Source organism: Streptopelia decaocto (assembly GCF_964273445.1).
Source record: "Streptopelia decaocto genome assembly, chromosome: 1".
Lineage (NCBI taxonomy): Eukaryota > Metazoa > Chordata > Aves > Columbiformes > Columbidae > Streptopelia > Streptopelia decaocto.
The window spans coordinates 126,440,631-126,465,316 of NC_138663.1; the positions used below are offsets into that span (position 1 = coordinate 126,440,631).

At 36.6% G+C, this 24,686-nt stretch overlaps 1 protein-coding gene across 2 annotated transcripts in view; it reads right to left on the bottom strand.

Annotated features, from left to right (window-relative positions):
* The window catches only part of NCAM2 (neural cell adhesion molecule 2), a 294,710-nt gene that overhangs the window by 80,001 nt on the left and 190,023 nt on the right, over positions 1-24,686 (bottom strand). For both annotated transcript variants that reach the window (XM_082045723.1, XM_082045724.1), the window contains exon 9: positions 10,495-10,645. In XM_082045723.1, the coding sequence (XP_081901849.1) occupies positions 10,495-10,645 (151 nt within the window). The remainder of the gene's footprint in view (positions 1-10,494; positions 10,646-24,686) is intronic.

Sequence of the window (24,686 nt, forward strand, 5' to 3'; positions counted from 1 at the left end):
TTTAAACACACATGTGGCAAACTTGTATCCTATTTTAAAAGTCTTAGGAGTGAAAAAGTAGTGTAGACTTCTATAACGCAGGTACAAGCATTTAGGAGAACAGGGACTTTCAGTTCAAACTGTTTTCTTTTCTGAAGGTAGATCTAGGATGCCTATAGTGTCTATTTATATTTTAAAGTGATAGGTGAATTATGGACTACCATCTATAAATGACTACATATACTAACAGACAGTTTTAACATCCTAAACCACAAACAGGACTAAAAGTCCATGAAATGAAGATATATCCCAAAATCAACTACACCCACATGTAAAGCATTTGTAAACAAAAGAGCTTCACATTTTTCCTCTCAAAAACTCAGGGTAGAAGGCTTTGGAGTAATTTCCCCAGCAGTTGAAAGCTCCAGTATAACAAAAAGAAAAGGATGCAGGATGACTATGCTAGTGACTTGATTGAGGCAAATTATCTTAAGTCAGATGATTTTTGATTTCCTAGTCAGCAATAGGTTAAGATTCCTAGACTGGTATTTCACATGAAGAAAATTACTCTGGAAATATTTTTACAGTACAAAAAGAAGTTATAAAATAATAAATAACATATAATAGTTGGAAGTGAATAACTGGTTTATAAAAATATTTTGTTTTTTCCTTGTATGGTCTTCATCACTAAGTGTAGTATAGTATGCTTACATGGTAACAATTAGTATTTGTCAAACGAAAACACACAATATATTTAATGTAAAATACAGCATGAAAAAATAACAAATCTTAAATCCAAGACTTCGAAAACATAAGGCTGACTATTTCATATGTCTACAAAATCTGATCCCTCCGAGTTTCTAGAATTACTAAGAAAAAAAATGAAGTTAATAAACAGAACATTTATCAATAAATTCTATCATCTGAAAATGAAATATAACCAAGCAGAAATGAGAAGGTGGACCTTCTCATATGTTAACATGTGTTAAAAATACTTAAATGCAATATATGCACTGTATAAAAAGAAAAAACTTCCATGCAGATCAGTGAGAAAGTTAAAACCATTAAAAAAAATCAAAATATGCTCTGCTTAGCTTTTATGTAACTCAGGATTAATTTACGCCTGACAAAAAATCAGTTCAGGGTGTAAATGAACTGTTCTTTTTAAGCTTTTGTACATAAAGTAGAGCCAGTTAAGACAACATACCAGACTTCTAAATACCTAAATACAGAACTAGGAGCTTGAATACACTCCATTTATTTATTTAGTTATTTTTAATCAACCCTGATGATATTTATTATATCTGAACCTTATGATGCTCTAGTGAAAAACAAAACAAAACAAAAACAACAACAATAACAACAAAACACAAAAAAATGATGGCAAAGAAGTACAAAAGCTACTGTTCATGTTAGTATAGAAATGCAATAAATCATAGAATGGTTTTCATTGGAAGGGACCTTTAAAGATCACCTAGTCCAGCCCCTCTGCCATGTGTAGAAGCATCTTCCACTAGATCAGGTTGCTCAAAGTCCTGTCCAACCTGGCCTTGAACACTTCCAGGGATGGGGAATCTACACTTCTGTTCCACTGTATCACCACCCTCATTGCAAAAATCTTCTTCTTTATATCTATTCTGAAATTACCCTCTTTAAAACTGTTGCCTCTTGTCCTGTCACTACAGACCCTGGTAAAAAGTCTCTCTCCATCTTTCTTATAAGCCACCTTAATATCTTGAAAGGCCACAGTTAAGACTCTGGAGCCTTCTTTTCTCCAGGCTGCACAACCTCAATCCCCTCAGCCTTTCTTCATACGGAAGGTGTTCCAGCCCCCTGATTATTTTTGTGACGCTCTCTGGACTCAATCTAATAGGTCCATGTTTGTCTGGTGATGGGGACCCCAAAGCTGGATGTAGTACTCCAGATGGCACCTCACAAAAGGCAGGTAGAATCACCTCCCCTGACCTGCTTGCCATGCTTCTTTTTATGCAGCCCAGGATTCAGTAAATTTCATAAGTACTGTTATAAGCTTGAGTGGTGAAAGATGGTGTATTATTTTTGAGAGATGAGACAATCTAAATTAAAAAAATGCCTAGAAGGAACAAAGACTCTATTACAAAGGTACAAAATTAAATGAATCTATTCTATGAGAGTAGGATTCTATAAGCAACTATAGCATTCTAGAATACTTAATATTATGGTACAAGCATCAGCTAAACTCAAGCTGTTCATTTTCCCAAACAAGAGACTGGCAGGTCAGCACTCTAATTACAAGAAGTGGTTCTGGATAACCTCCATAACAATTCTAAGTAAGGGAAGCAAACTCTGACTTGAAAACTGTCTCTAGCATTTAGGTACCCTTATTAGGTATAATGTCTGAGAACAGTGATTCAAGAACAGACTAATACATCATCTGTCTCCTGCAGAAGGCAATTCAATTAACAGCTTCAAAGATCCAGCTCTGGTGTATGTTTGACATTACACACAAAATTGGATATGGCAAATTACCTGATTCAGCACATGTCCAGACAGCTCTAATAGCAAACTAGACATAAGTTTTCAAACTTTTTGTTATTTGTTCCTCAAACAATTTGTTTTCCCTGATCATACAATGAAAATATATGACAGATTGTCAGGTCTAAGATGCTGGGACATTTCATGCAGTAAATTATTAGAAGACTCTCTCTTAGGTGGTTAATACTGGCATAAGTTTTCCATCATCAAAGGCTTTAATAAACCACATCCTCAAGCAAATCTAGTACTTTCCTTGCCATCCATCCTGTACAAGTACCTTAATTTTTAGAAAATCTGCCACAATTTGGTTAACAGACTTCTATCTTTCTCTTGTATTTTCTCCCATATACCTGCTTCACAATAGTTAATATTTTGGAAGGAATAGCTTTTCCTTGGAGATAAAGTGGAAGACTTAACAAATGAGGCCAGGTGATTAGATTTTAATATATAATCATCCTTAAAAGGAAGATAGGAACTCCAGAGCCTCAGGGTTACTAACTTTAACTTCATTGCTACTATCATGATCATGCAGCTTCAAGGAAAAACACGCAACATCTGCATGTGACGTTTCCAGATAGAAAAGCAAACAAAACGTATACACTAGCTTTTAAATTGCCATTATTATTAGCTAAAAGCAGAATTCATTTTCAGAATGTAACTTATAATTTTGAAAGTTTGACATCAGCAATTTTGCAGAGGTATGTGTTTCTTTCACAGCAAGTGTCAGGAAACACCAGTCTCAGTAATATTTCCTTTCCACTGTCCCATTCTCTTGGTTCCTCTCAAAATGCACTACATTAAAACATTGATATTCAATAGTATAACAAACTAGCTACTAATTATACAGTCTATGCAAGCGTAAGAGTCCTCTCTTACCGGCAAGCACTGCTAGTCCCTGATAACCTTGACTATTACATTATTTCTAACATGCAAACACCACACTATTTTCCACATTTCCATAAACATAGACAAAAAAATAGTTATCATGAAGATAAGGTATCTTTCTGTTAGATGCCAAGTATGTAGTTGATAATGGCACCTTCAACCTTAACAAATGGTGGGCAACAAACACATGCATAGTTTGGGTGCTTGCTGCTGCCAGAGTCACAGAAATTCATTTTATATATTTACTTTTGAATTCTACTTGACATTAAGGAATTGTATTAAAAATACAAAAAAAACCCACCCCAAAACAAAATGAAAAAAAAAAAAAGAAAACAACAACAAAAACAAACACAAACGCCACCAAACAAACAAAAAACCCAAGGAATTTTGGTTTCATAAAAATATCTGTTTTGAATGGACAAACATGTCTAAAATTATTGAAACCCGTGTAAAATATGAGAAGAAATTATAAAGAAATCATAGGTAGGTAAAATAAGTTAAGTATGTCAACAGTGATGTTCAAAAGAAACTCTCCGCATACATCTGTCATTTTTTATGTCAGTAAATCACTAAGAACACTGACCATCAGAACTAGAACAGGAAGACTCCCCCTATGGTTCTCTCACACTACCAGTAATTTTGATTTTAGTAATAACAATATCAGATTATGCCAATTACTGATACATTATTTTCGTATGGCACCAGTCTGTATCAAAAAGTCAACATTCCTGGACAGAATTACTGGAATAATTTAGGATGGCCAGACTTCTAACATCATATATCAGATCACATAATTCTCTTATAGCCAAAAGTGAAAAACTGCAATGCCTTTTTCAAACCAGGATCCTAACCTCCATCTCTCTTCCTATACTACTTGTCACATTTTCAGAACAAAATCCTGCTTCATGTCTTTACCTTCCATATTTTCCTATCTGTCATCTTGATCTCCACAATGTGCCTCCTATTAACATCTTCCCTCCATTCCCTAATCTCAATCTCTCCCTCTCCTGTATTCCTGAATCATAATTGTTGTTCCTTTATAGAGCAGTGAATTATCAGCCTCATTATCTCTTAAGTTTTTGCACACAGTACTGTTCATAAAAACAACAACAAAATCTCTAAGAAATTTTAAGGAACATACCAAAAATCCAAACAGCATTGCTACAATTACCCTGTGTATTCAACTCCATTTCCAACATCTGGCACCCCAAACCCATACCCTACATCTCTCAGATCTCCAGTACAATGTACTCAAATTCAACCAGTATTTCCCTCTTCACTTTAGCCCTATGCTGCTCCCAGTGCATGTGGCAACAGCAGCTGAGGGGTGGGCTCAGTGGTGCAGAGGGGCCTGGCCTCAGATATTGCAACCAAAGCTACATGCCTCATGCTTACAGTAAACAATACTGGAGGTCCCTCCTTCAAGCACGAGCTAACCTAGTGACTTCAGGATGTTTTGACACAACTGAAGACTCTTTAGAGATACCAATTTCAAGTAATGCCAAGTATTCTGCAGTTAAGGGAAGTTAATGGAGAAAAAAAATATTGAGGTTACAAATCTCATTTTAAGATATTTTGTTTTGTTCAAGTTTCAAAGTTTCAACATCACATCATACTTAGCATACTACCTGATTATTTTCCTCATAATTCTCAGATGTGTTGATTCTGCTCTGCTGAACCTATCTTGGAGGTACAAAGGACAAAGGCCATGTTGCCTTTTTTTCATTTACAGGTCATCATTGTATAATATAAATTACACTTAACATAATAGATAATAAGTTGCAAAACTCCGTTGAATTTTGTAACTATGAAAGCCAGTTTGAAATTTACACATTAATTAGCAATGTAAACATTTTATATTTTTAGTCTGTCAGACTACCTCATGACATACAAACATCTTCAAGGACACATCAGAAAACTCTTTCTTGTTTGTTTGTTTGTTTTTTGGTTTTTTTTTTAACCTTTAACTTTCCCAATTGTACATGTGAAAAATTAGATCAGTAAGAAAATATTATTAAAATGAGTAAATTATTAGAAGAGGAATAAAACCTAAAACATTTTATTAATATATTCATTCAAAATTTTATTTTTTCTCTTCAAACAGCCAATATGTTATTAAAAATCTACCTACCCAAAAACTTAGAGAAATTCCTAACATGAATATCACATTTTAACAAGACATTAACATATATAGGCCAAAAGTTTTAAAGCGGAAGTTTCTGTTCTAAAGTATGATTACACCCTTACGGGCTAAAGAATAGATGGACTTACTATACAGGTGAATAAAGTATAATTTTACCCATTTTGACACATTAATTGCAACATCAGAATAAGTCAACAATGATGCATTCATCTCTGCTCAGTCCAGGGAGTTTTGGTGAAATGTTTTTTGCAAAATGACTCTATGTGACAAACCTCATCTTTTACTCAGAACATTCTTATCCCCTTTAAATCACTGTAGTGGCATACCAAATTTGCGGTATGCAAAGTCTACTAGGCGGTCAAAAAAATTTTTAGATCTTACAAGTGGCATTCATTAGCTCCAAAGTCAGGTCAAAATTATGACATCTTTTTCATGATGCTAAAGATTGACTTTTCCATGTTTGCTTTTTCATTTTAAGCTATAAATTTGACAAGAAGAAATGTAACTAGAGGCCAACAGCATTTTAATAGAAGAGATGCAAAATTTTCCATAATATTTCAACATTTCATTTCTCTTGATTGTTTTTCCTATCATTTGTCTCTTTCTTAGGTCTTATGATTGTGTTTATCTATTTTTTTTTTCTGGCTGTGACAACAAGATAGGGCTGGGCCCCCATGAATAATAGCTGAAGGGAGGGTGTAAAGAAGACAAAGCCAGACTCTTTTCAGCGATGTCCAGGGACAGAACAAGAGGCAATCTCTTCCAACCTCAACCATTCTACGATTCTCTGAGTAGAGACATGATGTTAATACAGTTATTTCTTTCAACAGAGACAGAATACAAGGTATGAACTGTCTGCATTTATTATAATTTATGATAGCAGTGGTAGCTGAAATATTTGTGACATTTTTCATCGTATTTTTGACATCTTGCACACAGTAGTATTATTTACATGGACTTATAGCCTTGCTTCCTTGAAGGTAAATAGAATTTGTAGCTTGTTCAACCTTTTAAGAAATACTGTATATTTTTGCAAAGATATAAAAAGAAATATCATTAATCCAAAGCATCTTCGTTAACCGTAGTGCAATACAGCTAACATAAAACAAAGTGGAGCGCCTAAAAGACTAATTGATTCAGGAAACAAAGTTCAATACTGTAATAGAAATGAGGTTGATTTCACATTGTGATGGGGGAAGAAAAAAAAAAAAAAGAAAAAAGTGTTTCTGATAAGCAATACAGTAGTATAATAAATACTGCACAGGTTTCTTTATAGGTAAAGACTATATTGCACATGCTACACAATTTTTTTTGGTACCACTGAATGTTGGCACTTTACTAATAAGGAATATAACGATAAAATTCAGGTTTGGGTAAAAACCAGGAGGAAGCAAAACTTCTCATTTTTGGAAGACACTTTAATTATTTAAATGGGTTTGTTTAGAAATTATTTTCTAAGAAATCATATTTGTCAGCCACTCATATGGCTGACCTCATGCAAAAATGAATGCAATTACTGAATGCAATATGTTTTTAGGGATATGGTTTAGTGCCAGAGTTAGGTTAATGGTTGGACTTAATGATCCTGAGGGCTTCTTCCAACCAAAATGATCCTGTGATTCTATATTTGTGATAGTTCATTATATCCTCAAACACTAGTCTTTGTGTACATTGAGGAAGCAGGTATTTTTGGACCATCCATCATATCTAATAACTTCAGCATCAATATTGAAACTTGGGAGTTTTAATAGAAAGTGAAAGTGAAGTGAAAACTGGTAATTGCAGCTACAAAAGACCGTAAGTTAGCATGCTTCCCAGGTACTATATGGAAAACCAGAAACTTTTCCATAGAACATGGCTTAATAAATTTTCCTCAGTAAAATAAGTATTCTACAAAAGAATTTGCACTTAGTGATGCACAGCAATCAGAGAAATCAGCATCTTACACAATGTGTACACCTAGGAGTACACAATTAAGTGCTGTGAATACTTCTGACAGTGTTAATGACAGTTTCAACACAATGAAAGGAAAACTTGAAGGGCAACTTGAGAGCCACTTGATCACAGCCACAATCACTGATGATCATTACTGGCTTGTTTAAATCCTTTCCAACTTAGTAATGCCATCAGTGCATTCTAACCAAGAGTAATACTATGAAGAAAGTTGATCCAGCATATTGAGCATGTCAAAATAATGTTTTTTCTTTCTCTAATGCTAATCATTACAGTGAATAATTTGCAGAATCCAAGACATAATGTGGTCTCTCATTAGGATTTTTCTTCTTTTAGTCAGACCTGTATTATGCTTGTTAAGATTCCTTTATATCCCTAGCATAAATTTTTCACAATAATTATGTCTCAGCTAAAAAGACAAAAAATACTATACAGAAATGTAAACATTTGCGTAGGAAAACTGTAACTTTGAAAGGCGCTCAATGTTATTGTATGTACAAATCAAGTTGTAATTCACTGGGATTCATACATTTCTACATTTAACTTCCACAAGCAATTGATGAAATTCATTAGTAAATAATATTTACTACGGTATCTTTATTTTTCCTGTCATTTTGATTTATTTTGCATACTTACTATAAGGAAAACTAAGCATAATGAAATGCAAAGATGACTTTATAGGAAGAAATCCTTATAAATAGCTCTGGGTTCCCTACAGTTCATGACCATCTAGCATTTCCTGCAGATAAAAGGCAGGGTTAACTGTGCCGAATCGATATCAAACCTGATAATCTCTTCCTGTCCTGAAGAACCACTCTTATCATCAAGAGAAACCCCAATAGAGAACAAGGATAAAGCACATAAACACTGTGGAATCCTACTGTCAGTTTAAGTCTCCAATAGGGTTCAAGAAGTAAAAGGAAGAGACAGAGACACCAGAGTGCTCTGTGGCTCCATTAAGCCTGTTGAACTGATGTGACAGGACTCCTGACTACACAATCTGACAAATGTACTAAAACATAGAATCATAGAATCGTTTCAGTTGGAAGAGATACTCAGGATCTAACTCTGGCACTAAACCATGTCCCTAAGAATATAATCTAAATGCCTTTTAAACACCTCCAGGGATGGTGACTCCACCACCTCCCTGGGCAGCCTATTCCAATGACTGACAACCCTTTCAGGGAAGAATTTTTCCTAATATCCAATCTGAACCTTCCCCGATGCAATTTGAGGCCATTTCCTCTTGCCCTGTCACTTGCTGCTTGGGAGAAGAGACCAACACCCTCCACGCTACAACCTCCTTTCAGGTAGTTGTAGAGAGTGAGAGGTCTCCCCTCAGCCTCCTTTTCTCCAGGCTAAACAGCCCCAGTTCCCTCATATAAAGAAAATATTTGTAGCTTTTTTATTAACTTACAGAATGGCATAGGTGCATTGATTAGTCCTATCTAGGAACTATGGAACAATATAAACAATTACGTCTTGCTTATTAATTTACATTTTAATGCTAAAATAGTTACTGTGTTTTCTACTAGAATACTACTAAAATGAATTACAATTCTACTAAAATGGCTCACTAGTGATTATGCAAAGAACCAGTCATACCTGAAAATAAATAATCTCAAAATTGGTTTTGAAGAGTACAAAACTAAAACAGCTGAAGTGAAAATTAAAATATTTTGAAGAATTTTATGCAATGTGGTATATGAATATTTTTGGGGGAAAAAAAAAGTAAAAAACCCAATCACAATGTTTGTAATGTACAATTCACATGCTAAAAACTAGCACTTGGAAAATAATACAAGGAGAGTCAAATAATTTATTCAATACTGAATTCAGAGAATCTCATAACAATTCCCACGTTCTCCCATTTTGCTATGAGAATATAAATTAGCTGTTTAGTTTTTGAACCTGTACCTTTTCCTGAATGTCTCTAGCCTGCAACTTACAAAGCAAAATAACTGGAATGAAGGATAACTATGACACCTGCTTCATAAAAGAACACATTTGTAGTGTCTATCAAGGCATAAATTCAGACTTATTATGCTATTCCATTTTCTCACACATTGTATTTGTTTGTTCCCAGACATATTCAAAATTAACTCTGCCATATCATAATTAGAAAATGTTACTTCTAAATTCTTAACATATGTTCACCCTGAAATTTGTTTCAGACTATAATAATGTATTAATTTAAATCCAGATCTCAAACAGGCTCACTCAAGCTATACTCCAAATGTGGAACACATGCCTAGAAAATCTCTAGCAAAATAGAACAGTGATGAACTATAGAAGGCTTTTTTTTGTTTGGTTTGATTTTTTTGAAGACCTTTGCTTCATTAATTTGAAGAACAGTTTGAAGAGACAATTTTCCAATGAATTTTTGTATGTTTCGAATTCATATCTTCTGACTGGTTTCTATGGCATGAGATTCTTCTCTAGGAAAAAATAATTTACTTTTCTCTTGGATAAAATTCAAGAGCTTTGAATAAGCAGCCTGTCCATAAAGCACCCTGTCTAAAAGAGATTGTGACAAACTTGTGAACTCCAGGAGGGGGTTATAAGTAGGGCTAGAGACTTGTTTAGAATTAGTAAACCAGAACTGGGGAAAAGACAGAAGACTTGATTGAATCTTGGAAAGTTAAGCTCAAGGCTGAGCTGTTACTCAAATCAGTCCTTACCCTATCCCATTGAATAACTCTTTACCCACAACAGTCTCCACTAGCCTGAAATTGGAAGTTCTTAAGCTTAGCCTTAAGTAAGTGGGTAGTACAACTGGAGTATGATCTCAGACTAAATCCTGTCCTGCTTAAATCACTGACAAGCATCTTGTCAACTTCAGAAAAGACAGGATTCCTCCACAGAATTCAGTACCACTAATGACAGAAGGACATGTGTTCTCAAATTATGCAAGTTTAAACATGAATTACCAGGAAAAACTGACCTTCCATTAAGAATGTACTTTTTTTTTTTTTCTTTTAAAACAAATTTAAAAGAGAAAACAAAATATTAGAACTTACATTGAATATCAAGGTACATGCTCTTTTGGTGCCCACCAATTCTACTTGCAGCTTCACAGTCATATCTCCCTGAATCTGACAACTTCACATCTTTAATATGCAGTGACGATTTTCCATGCTGCCCTTTGACTTCTATACGGCCATCTGGGCTCTGTTTACATTGATTCAGGAAAAAGAAAGGTTTTATATATATATATATATGTATGTTTATATATGTTTTATATATTAAACACCATTGATAAGTATGACTGAAAGCATCTCTTCACCTATGGTGAAGTTATTACTGACAATTAAGTAACTGAAATAAAAAAAATATATATATATAGAATAAGATGCTCTGTTTCTAGGCACTATAATCAAGGGAATAAGTACATGCTTAAAGGAACATTGTCAAGGTAAACCACAAAATATATCCACTTAGAACTGGAATAGTGAATTGCATACTCAAAACCTGTTTATGACCTCACACATTGTTATGATGCTGCAATTAATGAAAACACATGCATGAAAAATCATAGTATCTTAGATTACAGTTAGCATTATCTCTTTTGTCTTTAAAACTGTAGCTGTGAAACTGAATAGAAATACTGCCCCCAAAAAATGATCAAAACACAAAACCAGTCAAAGATTTATTTCCATTATTCACATTTTCTTGTCAGAAGCTCACATTTGTTTAAAAAGCATGATCCATAAGTTCAACTGGAATTTCTGGGTTTCATTTCCATGTCATTGCATGGAAAAAGGCAAGTGAGAAAACTGAATGCTGGCATCTGATTTTCTAGAACACAAATTTTACATTGAGCAACTTAATAAAAATCCTCATCCATAACACCTCCCCACCTGCCCCCAAAAACTCTCGAATTTCAAGAGTATAAAATATTAGGAAAAACTAAATAAAACGATTTAAAAAAATTAACTGGTTGACACTTGAACCTTCATGGAGTAGCATACCTGAGGAAAAATAAGTAATTTTTAATCTGGTCCACTCTACTTGTTTTGTAGCTTTGGGAAATTTGCTTTAACTCATTGTTTTACTTTTTTTTTTGTTTGAGGAAAAATACAGGTGGTAAAAAATACTGATATTTACCTACCTTCATGGTCAAGGAAGTTGGAAAATGGAGGGAAAACCAGTAATTATTTCACTGCATCACATTTAAACTTGAAACATACTTTAATGTCCAGTCCTATAAATACATATTTTCAAGTTTACTGCTTTTTACACTAAATACTCACCAAGTGGCAGTTGATACGTAAGTGACTGAGCTTTTAACTCTGTACAATAGTTTCTTCACAGAATACAGGAAAAATGCACACATTTTAGATCTTAAAATACTTGACATAAAGCAGTCATATAAAGCATTCTGTATATCATAATTACTATGGAAAGAAAAGTATTCTGATCCCACATCAGAATCCAAGAACACTGAATCTTGTTTCCTGTGATAACCTCACAGCACAGGTACATAAATTAAAGCTATGGAATTCTAATGAAAGAGCAAACCTAAAACCCCTGGGTTGGTAAAAATTGGTAGCTAAGACCACTTAGTTATCTCTTATAACATTTCTAATGCTGAAAATTCTATTTTAATTATACCTTTAAAAAAACAGGCAAGAGAAAAGTTATGAACTTACTAGTAAACAGTACTGAATGTCATTTTTTGGAGGGATTTCTTGGGATAATTAAAATTTAACTTTTTAAAAACAATATATTAGGTAGTTTTCTACTTTCTGATATATATATGTATATACATAAATACTTTGTATGATATAGTAACAGTAATATTTACCTATGGATTATTCACTTCTTTTTTTGAAACATCAAATATGTAATACAATGGAAAACCTACATTAATCCTACCTAAAATATACATACAATTCAGCAATTTTTTTTTCTGATTTCACCTTGATTACAAATACTTCCCTAAGAAGTCACATTTGAAACTGTGAGAAGACATATGCCAAAACAACCTGTGACTATGAATCACAGGTACAATACTAAATACCGTATTAGTGATTCAATAAGAGCTGCCCTGCTAAAGCAGTACAGTAGCTGTATATAGTAGAGAGTACTAGTAGAGAAGAGGTATTTTGAGAAAAATATTCTCTTTGCCCTTCCTTATTGCCTATTGCAAAAATACAATGAGGAGACAATTTTTTTCTTAGTACCTTCTCCTTGCACAATGGAAAGTATCTTTCTGTGAAATTATATCAATGTATAGCTGTAATGACAAATTCACTGAAGTCATTTCACCATGATTTTCTGAATCGCTACAGAGATTATTCAGCTATCTCAATTTTCTGTTCCCAGTAATAGGTTATTAGAAGCATATATGAAAAAGAGAGAAAAAAAAAATAATCAATCCAAACAGTAACTCTTCACTCTCTTAAAAGTATGTACTAGTTGTACCTTCTGAGCAGTATAGTCAATAGAATTCCTGTAAAAATAGTTAAATTATTTATAACCCTCACTAACTAAACTAGAAGTATTTTTGCAGAAGTATAAAATTTGTTTTTATTTTATCCAATTATTTTCTAATACTGCTGGAAAAAATTACTGTGATATGTACGCATTTGGTCTGTATTCAAAATAATTTTCCTATGTTGTCATGCATGAGATAAATATGGATTACGGTACATATCTTATGTTTATAAGTAGGGCAAAAAACCCCACCTAATAAATACTCTCAGTGACAAGAAGTTTTTGCATGACCACGTCATCTGTTCTCATCGTCCACTTTCAGAGGAATCTACTAGGTTATGCAAATTCCACAAAACCAAATAAAATACATAACAATTGTGGGGAAGAAAATTTGGCTCAAAAGATCATAAAAATATGTACTTACTAAAGTTAATTTCTACATTTTCATAATTGTCTGAATATGGTTACAATAGTCTCTTTGAAATTGCTTAAAATGTAATGTAAAATATATAATGAGATCTTTTCTGCTACATCGCTCAGAATGCTTTTTTTTTTCTGTGGCTTTTTCATGAATACTTTAAGAAGTCCTGTTCCCTTGTCCTATTCTTCAGATGGATTAATTTATAATTTCAAACATGGTGCAACAACCGATTGAAAACGTACTGTTTGGCTGACACTTCAGAACACACAAATATGTGAAAGAAAGGCAGTTTGCAAATACAGACCAAGAAAAACTCCAAAAAGAGAGAGAAAGAGAGAGGAAGGCAGGCAGGAAGGCAGGAAGGAAGGAAGATCTTCAATAATACTTCAATAATACCAGTGCAGCTGTATCATATTGTATATGATGTAAATAATATGGTATAAATCAGTTAATAGAGATCTGAGTAAATAAGTCAAGGACATATTATGACACAAACCAATACTATAACAGTGTGTTGTCTATTGATAAGGATCATGGCTGAAAGCATTGTGGCAAAATTAGTTCAGCCAAGAGATGACACATTCGTTGCAGGGGAAACTGCGATCTACATACCAACGATGAGCTAACGAGCCACAGATCAGGACAGTTGACTGATATGGGAGGTGAAGGATGTGCTGAAGGCCACATAGCCCCGTCTTCTAATATGCTCATCTCGGGAAATAAAGAGGAAAAGCTGAGACCCTTCAACGTGGCTCAGGACTTGTCCAGACTTGTCCATCTTTTGCAATCACCACTTTCCCTGCCCAGACTTTCCTCTACTCTGAGAGCTATAAAAAAGCTCACCAAAACCAGCACAGGTAGGGAATACCAGCTCGGCCTCACCAAGGGAATCCAGCACCCTGAGGACCCTCAGCCTACTGGCCTTACCAAAGGGAATCCACCCTCAGGACTCTGAACCAGACACTGGAGGATGCTGTGCTCCTGAACCGCAAAACCCGGCATCCTCGCCGTGGAACACTGAGGCCACACATCATCGTACAAGTCCTGTCATCCATACTGTGGGGGTGTAAGAGACTGGGTCCCTCACTCTTTTCTTTCTTCCTTTCTCTCTGCTCTTTCCTTCTCTCCTTTTTTCTATACCCCCATTTCTTTGTCTCTCCTTCCGTATATATATTACTCTCTTTCTCTCTCCCTTATACCTTAGTTTTCCTTCCCTCTCTACCACTCTCTTTCTCTCTTTCCCTTTTGAACATATAAGGATAACACCACCTTTAAGCTCTGCTGTTGGATTCTGGTTAAATTTCATATTATAACTACTAATGGTTGCCAATACATCGCTTGTAGTAGGATTTTCACTGTTAATGTGTTGATAAGTTCTGTTATACTTTTGCCAAGTCACCATTTGCTGTAAACAATATTCCAACACACACTCTTAGTAAAACTCACAATTGAATTGGACCCCTGGGGTGATTGTCTGTCATTCACTTCACATAACAGTGGAGAATTAACCCAGAGTTAACTCACACCTGGTCACATCTTTTAAGTCAGGGCATGTGTCACATCTAGAGTTAACTCATCCCTCATCCCATTTGTTGGGACGGGACACAGTGCAGTCATGCTGAAGCACAGTTAGGAAAGAACATTAGAAACAGCAGAAACACAAAAGTTGACTATGGCAAACACCAACAAAGAAGCTGTAATGAAAATTTTGTATGCAATGTTAGCCTGAAGCAAAAATTGATAACATGCTGGTTGTATTTTTCCATTCTTGTAAAGAACCTTATCAGGATTAGAACACACTGACAAAGCAGATGTCTGTATTCATACTGAACCATAACGTCAGCCTTCTTATTTAACTTTGAACAGCCAACACACAATATCAAGCAGGGGCAGCCTTAACCTTGGGGTCTACAACCACCAGAACTTTGTAACCCTGGTAAAATCTTTCTAAAGCTTATTTCATTCCTGCACTAAGCATGGAGACTGCACATTAGCACCATGTCTGGCACCATAACACACCAAAACAGAATCACAGAATCACAGAAAGGACCTTGAAAGACCATCTAGTCCAATCCCCTGCCAGAGCAGGAACACCTAGATGAGGTTACACTGGAATGTGTCCAGGCGGGTTTTGAACATCTCCAGAGTAGGAGACTCCACAACACCCCTGGGCAGCCTGGTCCAGTGCTCTGCCACCCTCACCGTGAAGTCGTTTCTTCTCATATATAAGTGGAACCTCTTGTGTTCGACTTTGTATCCACTGCCCCTTGTCCTATCAGTGGTTGTCACCAAGAAGAGCCTGGCTCCATCCTCGTGACACTCACCCTTTATATATTTATAAACATTAATGAGGTCACTGCTCAGTCTCCTCCAAGCTAAAGAGACCCAGCTCCCTCAGCCTTTCCTCATAAGGGAGATGCTCCACTCCCTTAATCATCTTTGTTGCTCTGCACTGGACTCTCTGAAGTAGCTCCCTGACGTTCTTGAACTGAGGGGCCAAGAACTGGACACAACATTCCAGATGCGGTTTCACTGGGGCAGAGTAGAGGGGAAGGAGAACCTCCTTCGACCTAGTAACCACACCCCTTCTGATACACCTCAGGATGCCATTGGCCTTCTTGGCCACAAGGGCACAGTGCTGGCTTATGGTCATCCTGCTGCCCACCAGGACCCCCAGGTCCCTTTCACCTATGCTGCTTTCTAACACGTTATCCCTCAACTTATACTGGAACCTGGGATTGTTCCTGCCCAGATGCAATACTCTACACTGGCCCTTGTTCTATTTCATTAAATTTTTCCCTGCCCAACTCTCCAGCCTGTCCAGGTCTCGCTGGATGGCAGCACAGCCTTCTGGCGTGTCAGCCACTCCTCCCAGCTTAGTGTCATCAGCAAACTTGTTGACAGTGCACTCTCTTCCCTCATCCAAGTCGTTGATGAATATATTGAATAGTACTGGTCCCAGTACTGACCCTTGAGGTACTTCACTAGATACAGACCTCCAACTAGATTCTGCCCCATTGACCACAATTCTCTGGCTTCTTTCTTTCAGCCAGGTCCCCATCTACCTCACTACCCGATCGTCCAGACCACACTTCATCAGTTTAACAGCAAGGATGCTGTGGGAGACTGTGTCAAATGCTTTACTAAAATCAAGGTAGACCACATCCACTGCTTTGCCATCATCTATTCACCTGCTTATGTCCCCATAAAAGGCTATGAGGTTGGTTAAGCACGTGGTGAAGCCATGTTGACTGCCCCTGTTGAACCTCTTATCCTTGATATGCCTTGAGATGGCACCAAGGGTAAGTTGTTCCACTACCTTTCCAGGGATGGAGGTGAGGCTGACCAGTCTATAGTTACCTGGGTCCTCCTTCTTGCCCTTTTTGAAGGCTGGAATAACATTTGCTTTCCTCCAGTCCTCAGGCATCTCTCCCGTTTCCCACGACTTAACAAAGATGATGGAGAGCGGCCTAGCAATGACTTCAGCCAGCTCTCTCAGCACCCGCAGGTGCATCCCATCTGGACCCATGGATTTATGGATGTCCATATTGCTTAACTGCTCCCTAACCCAGTCCTCATCAACCAAGGTAAACTCCTCCATTGTCCTGACTTCCTCTGGGGCCTCAGGGGTATGGGGCTCCTCAGGACAGCCTATGGCAGTACAGACAGAGACAAAGAAGGCATTCAGTAACTCTGCCTTCTCTGTACCTTCTGTCATCAGGGCACCCACCTTGTTCATCAGTGGGCCTGCATTGCCTCTGGTATTAGTTTTATCTGCCATGTATTTGAAGAAGCTCTTTCTGTTGTCCTTGACCCTTCTCACCAGGTTTAATTCTAACGAGGCCTTAGCTTTCCTAGTTGCCTCCCTACACCCTCTGACAACAGCCTTATATTCTTCCTAAGTGGCCAGCCCCTCCATCCATGATCTGTAAACTCTCCTCGTCCACTTGAGCTTGCCCAGCAGTTCCCTGTTTAACCACGCAGGTCTCCTGGCTCCCTTCCTTGACTTCCTATGTGTTGGGATGCTCTGATCTTGAGCTTGGTAGAAGCAGTCCCTGAATGTCTTGGGCCCCTTTATCTTCAAGTACCCTTTCCCATGGGATTTCCCCTAGCAATTGTTTGAAAAGGCCGAAGTCTGCCCTACTGAAGTCCAGGGTTATGATTCTGCTTGGTATTCTGTTCCTGCCACATGAGATCCTGAGCTCCACCCTCTCATGGTCACTGCAACCAAGGCAGGAAGAGGCAGCACACATAGGAGCATGAAGCACCTGCCAAGTAGTCCTCAGTAGAAATAACCTATCAGGAAAAAAGCATTAGAGCCACCACTGATTACAAATTGAAATAAAGATATAATCTCTATAAATTAATGATGTCTGTAATTCTCAAGCCTGCCTGTAATAATAATGGACACCTACTAAACACTATTTTTTTTTCTCCTTTCAAATGCTGTAGTGGGAAAAATGTAAGATATGTACCATGGTGTTTTCTGCTAGATTGAATACATGGCCATGCTTTAATGTCTTAGCATTAATAAAGAGCATAAAAAATAGGCAAAAGAAAAACCTAGACAACTAGAATGGTCTCTGTGGTTCAATACTCATGATTTCTGCTCTTTCACTGAATTGCTCCATATCACTGTGGACCATAACTAATCAGTGAGGTCTGAAAACATACTTGGCCAACACAGTTCCATACAGATATATATATTGCTTTAGAAAGATCAATAAGTAAGTATGTTATCAGGTGGTTACACTCTAAGACATGGGAAGACCAATTTAAATAAACAGATCATTGTGTGTCCTGAAAATGGTAAAGACAGACGAGGTCTTCAGAAGTTACACTTTAACAGTATTTTGGAAATCATAATGAAATCTTAAGAAATCAAAATATTTTTAATCATTAATATTAATCAGAGAATTTAATAGAATTCATAAATAAAAGTGCGGTTTGGTGGTGGGCTTCCCCACTCCCCACAACCTCATCACCAGCATAAAGATAAAATAAAGATAAAACAAAAGTGACAAATCTTCAGCAAAGACTTTCATAGCTACAGCTCAGATACAGCTGACTTTGTGAGTTTATTGACATAAAAAGCATATTCTCTAAATAAAAAATTTAACATTTCATAGAAAAACACGTGGGTTTTTTTTGAATATTGATAGTAGTATAGTTCTCTGTCCTTGTCAAAGAAAACAAAACTGTTATATACAGGTCTCCAAGTAAAGTTAAGGCCACCTCTGAAGTATCAAAAAGTGCTTTCTGAAAAAAAACAAAACAAAACAAAACAAAACAAAACAAAACACAAACAAAATACCAAAACCAGACCAAAACAAACAACCACACACTCAAAAAACCCAACTAATTAAACAAAAACAAAACACCAAAGGGTGAGAACTTTCTGCAGTTGCAATATTCTTACTCAGAATATATATCTTAACACAAATGAATTCTACAATAAGCATAAAATGGGAGGTATCTCATCAGCAGAGATTCTACAGATTCTGTAGAAGTAAACATATCTGGTTTATTTTGAGAAAATTTTTGTCATGTTACCTATGCTATTCTACTACCTGACTTTTTCTGTCATGCTTTTGCTTCTCACATGATTTGTAGTTCCACATGTGGATATTCCCCAAGTCCTGACCAGCTGATGCTGACCTGACTGGTTGACGTACAGCTCCAAAACCACATTCCAGAGCTCCCAAGGCAGTACCAGATGATGATAACGGTGTATTTCAAGTGTTCCACAGGCAAAGGAGGTATGCAGTTTTCAAGGTATGATTGCTAGAGAGATTACAGATGTGATGAGAGTACAATCTTCACAAAGAGCCAAGAACAGCTTCTCGGACAGAATAACATATTCAGGTACCATGGAGTGTCCAATCTGCACAATTCCATTGCCATTGTAGTTCAAAAAGTGGAATTTCTCAGAAGGGGAGAATTAACTGCTCATGATGCTTAGAAACTGTCATTCTTTTTCAACTGTAGAAAGCTGTACTCAGGGAGACGTGGATGGTGTGATTAGTGGTTGAGTTTGATTTATCAACCATTTCTCCAGCTCCCACTGAGGAACTGTGGCACCAAATGAGACAAAATTGTATGGCTGCCAAAACATGCATTTTGAGTTGGCTGAAAGCAAGAGGAAGGTGAGAACAGATGCAGAAATTGGTGACTTGTTTGTAGCTGGATTTTGATAATATTACTTGGACAGTTAGAGAAGCTGTGACTTTGTGTTGATTATATTCCCTCCTACAGAGTTTACCATTTGGCTGACAAAGTACTCCTTAATTCTTTCAAGTCCAAGTGCAAACTGCAAGCAAAAATCCTTACATTTAAAATCTAAACAGTTGAAATACCTTTATTTGTTGTTCTTCTAATGTTTAGAGCTTATTTGTAATCAAAGTGCCATTACTGTCCATAGTTACACCACTGCAGGTCATTTTTTCCTGTCACATATTTACCAAATATGTATTCTATCACCTTGTGAACTTCAGTGCTATTTTGGACATGCATTGCATGTGTTAACAACAGAAGAGATGAATAAACAGTGGCTTAGAACTGAGAGTGTTTTTTCTTTTGTAACAGCGCAACAGACCCAGGAAGAGTCATTGTGAGAACATAAAACAAGTAAAAACTGCAGGACCTTTTCAAGTTCCTCCGAAGGAGCTGCTGCAGATGTACATGGTAGAAGATCCTCACACAGTGGGTGGGGAGTGAAGGAGGAAAAGAAGAAGAAGGAAAAAAGAAAAAAAAAAAAAAAAGAAAGAAGCTGTTTTAATTTTATGTCTAGCTTGTCTGTCTTCGGACCAAATTGTCAAAAATTGCCAACTCTTTATGTTGTCTTGGTCACATTGTGAGTATGCATTACTGAATTTTCAAGGAAAAAAACAAATATGGATTAACAGAATCATCTTTGGAATTTCATGAAAAATGACTTTTTGAGGAATCTTTCTGATTTTGGGTTGTTTTGATATCCACATGAGAGGAAAACTTCAGATCACATACTTCGGGTTCACGTTTCTTTTATGTGAGATTAAGCAGATCATACTTGCTCATGAAACTGTTTCTTGAAGTATCAGGAAAGGCAAGAACTTTTACAACCTGACATGCTGATACTAAGACGATAAAATTCCAGGAGTCTATTAAATGTAAGTGACCAGCAATTCCTAGTCTGAAAATCTACCTTTGATGATGAGAAAGGGCTGTTAGTCACAACAGCCATCATCGTGTAGAAGCTGATGGAAGCTCCCTTCTGGATTATGGATGGTATATTCACAATATTTCCCATTCTCTTCAGGTAAATGTATTCTATCCATGCACCTGTTGGAGACAGCAGAAAATTCCAGAGTATTGCTACGTGCACAAGCCTTAGTGTCCAGTGAATCAGAATAATGCTACAGCAGTGTCTTGGACTTCAGTGATTTTTATAGAAGAACTTGTGATTCTTTTAAGAACTGCAGCTCATTAAATATTTATGTCAGCATGCTGCAAATTCCTGAATTTGTTACGAATTTGTTTTTCCACAAAGAAGAAATTATTGAAGAACTTACTGTTTGTAGGTCTATAGTGTAACACCATGGATGACATACAAAAAAATAATGTTGAAGAAAAAAAATATCGTTGTTTTGATTTTCTGTTCATCTGCAGACATAGCAGTTACTTTTAAAGAATTCAGATTGGAAATAGTAGTGTGTTCTATGCAGGTTGTGAACAGCATGTACAGTTTCAGGAAAAATGTATTCTTGAAGGCTTCATATAATATTTAGAAGTTATGAACTGATACTTGATTGATTCATGCTGGCATTTCTTTTGAACTTAAGTTGTTACACAATGAGATGACACGGGATATCTAACACACCAAAACCACTTACTAAAACATGAAACAGAAAAATGAACTTCTTTCCTTGATTGTTTTTTTACTCACAAAAGAGTATGAAAGTAAAATAATAAAGAAAGAAAATATGATGATCAGCCATTCAAGATTACTTCTGCTGAAGATGCAAATCACTTGAAAGAAAAGGTTGATGGTTATTAATGGAAAAAAATATCAGTATCATATGAAAAAAGCTTGTAGAAGAAAATGAGCATTAGTGTTGGCCATAAAAAACCCCAATAGTAACCACAAACAAGTGTCTGTAACAGTAATATTACAACTGTAATAACTGCATACGTACTCTGCAATTAGAAGTTATGATTCATTCATAAATACTGTATTTAATAGATTTATTCCTAAGAATTTCACTGATGTAAACCTACTCCAACACTGCTATTATGCCATTAACATGGGTGACTCAGAGGGATTCAGAGAGCAAAATTATCAGGAATAAGACCACTAAGTACAATGTTCTTATTCAGTACAGATCACACATAAAACAGACCACTACAAATAATGATTTTACTATACAATTACATCTTACTTTAGACAATTAAATGTTATTGTAACTTGACTCTTTGGATAAATGAGAAAGAGACATGGGTGATTATACCCCTGCTTTGTAAATCTTTAAAATGGTTGTAACATCAGTGCAAATTGGAGTCACAAGGTCTTCCTGCAATGGATGAGTAAGGGAAGAATCTAGCATAAGCATAGGGTTCCAAACATGTATCAATTTGGGATCTAGGACTTCTCAGACGTAAAATACTAACTGTGCTTTGCCACAATTTAGTCTCCAGTGATTATTCAACCTCGGTGCATCTGAAGAAGAATAATCACTATTAAATATATACAGCATCAGTAGGAACAAGCATGGTTGCTCTGGCTAGGAACTTTGACCTGGTCCTGTTTCTGCTTGAGCCAGTTAAAATCTGGAGTAAATATTACTTCAGCTGTAGAAACAACTATATAGGTGAAACTATACCAACTGTACTACACCAAACTGCCCATGCAGAGTGAGTTACAAAGCTGTGAAAGAACAAGGAAACATCAAGCAATAAGGTCACAGTTTTCCTTCAAACAGGGATTGTAGCTATTAAGTATGATTTTCCTGTTAGCAGTAAAGGCTCTGCCCTGGTCCAGCAGCACAGGGTCATGGGACTTGCCAGAGGCTGCCTTGGTCTGAGGTAATTTCAGTTGGCTTTACGATTGCAAGTCCTTAGTCATAAGGTAACTACCCAAATTTGTTTTCCCTTAGCTCTGTGCCAGGTACTGTATACGGCAAAGGTCTAACTAATTCTCTGTCTTAACTGGCACTGAAGAGAAAAAGAAATCAAAACAACTTGTAGCTGGAAACCTATGAAGACAAAACATGTAAGCTGACTACAGTACAAAATGGACAAAAATAACTTCAATTTGATTCAAGGCAGGGAAAGAAGCATTGTTCTGCTTAGGTTTCTTTTTAAGGCATTGGAGTTGGAGAAGAATTTTCCCCTGGAGAAGAATTTAGGATTCTGATGAATTGTCAGCACTTCTCCCTCTCTCTTTTTTTTTTTTTTCCTCTTTTTTTTACCTCAGGTCTAAGGGAAATACTAGAAGGGTCACTGTAACAATGAAAATAAAATTAGGTTTAGCTTTAGTTGCAGGAATAACTGATGTGGTGAAGGTATGCCGTTATATATCACAGAACAGCACATACAGAGCAGGGCAATACGTACTTTCTTTGGTGGGGAGAAAGAAAAAAAAAGGATCACAATTTCAGTTTCTCTTACTGGTTTGTTTAGTAGTTTCACGTAGCTTGAGATCATTTCCAGTTTTCTGTAAAGGTGATATATATTTTATTAAAATTACTATAGCTAGACAGCAGATAGGGCATCTGTCTGGAAATGGGGATGAGGTGGAGTCCTGCAGGTTTCCTTAGGGGAAGGAAAGGCACAGAAAGCCAGAAATGCATAACTTGAGTGAATCATGAGGACCAGGGGAATTGTCTCTAGGAGGACACAGATCAAGATCTCACAGATCAAAAAGTCTTTGCTCACAAACCCAGATAATTCTGCAGGGCTATTTGCAGTTGAAGAAACAATGGGGAATTATTGAAGTAGCATGCAAAATGGAGAAAATGAGCTAACCTGGACATCTCTGAAAAGGTACAGAAATATTTGTTTTCAAGTTATTTTACTTAATTGATATAATCCAATAGAGTTTACCTATTTACATTTCTATCTCTTTTACATGTTTGGTTATAAATAAAAGATTATGAATGACAGTCAAATTGGGTCAAAGCTATTGCAGAAGGATGTGCTGCTACTGGAGTTTGAAAGAAGTCAGAAAGCAGAGATTACAACATGGTAGAACAAAACCCCATGTCATTCTACCAGGGAAATTATAACTGGGAATAAAAACGCTAGAAACAATCTATAGCTTATTTTCAGTCAGTTTAGAGCATTTCCTACTCAGCTGCACAAAATAGGAAACTCAAGGAGTATAAATATTATTAAATTAAATTATCAGAAGTTATGCATAGTACATTTCTGAAGAAACAGATCTGTAACAACACATAAACTGAAGGGAACATGTGGATAAATTGATCACAGCTAAAAAATTAGTCTCAGCTCCAGGACTCTTAGGTATGCAGGAAAATTTGGAGGGGAGAAGGAGGCCTGGGAGAAAGTCATCAGTTTCTGGGTAAGGAAGGAAAGGAAAAAGAGGAATAAGGAGAATGTGTGAGAAACAGCCCTGCAGACACCAAGGTAGAAGAAGGAGGAGAGTGGGAAGGTACTCCAAGCCCAAGAGCAGAGATTCCCCTGCAGGCCATGGAGAAGACCATGGTGAGGTGGTCCATCTGCTCCATGGTGGACCCCACACTGGAGCAGGTGGACATGTCCTCAAGGAAGCTGCAACCCATGAAGAGCCCACTCCAAAGCAGGCTCCTGACAGGAACTGTGGTCCATGAGGGACCCACTCGGAGCAGTCTGTTGCTGAAGGACTGCACCCTGTGGAAAAGAGCCATGCTGGAGCAGTTCTTGAGGAACTGTAGCCCACGTGAAGGACCCACATTGGAGCAGAGGAGACTGCAATCAAATGTTCTCTTGGTGTGCTGCTGGTAGAGGTAAGAGTTTTCTTTCTCTTTTGTACAGCTCCCAATGTCCTATCCAAGAAACAAAGTTACCAATAGAATTTCCAAAAAATACATTTGCTGAGGTTATCTCATGAGCAAAAACCCCGTGTTATTTTGTATTTTGGCATTTGCTACAGGGTGAATGATACATGTGTAATGTTTCATGACTATACAATTTCATTCTAACAAATATAATGACTAAAGTGATATAGACAAAAGTATTAATCTGTTTATATAAATCTGTGCATTTTCATACAGAATTTGTAAAGACTTTTAAACATAATTAGGAGTTCAGGAATTCTTAAAGGATATCCACCAGCCTCAAAGTTCTTAGAGGTCTTACATTTAAATCCTTATGGTA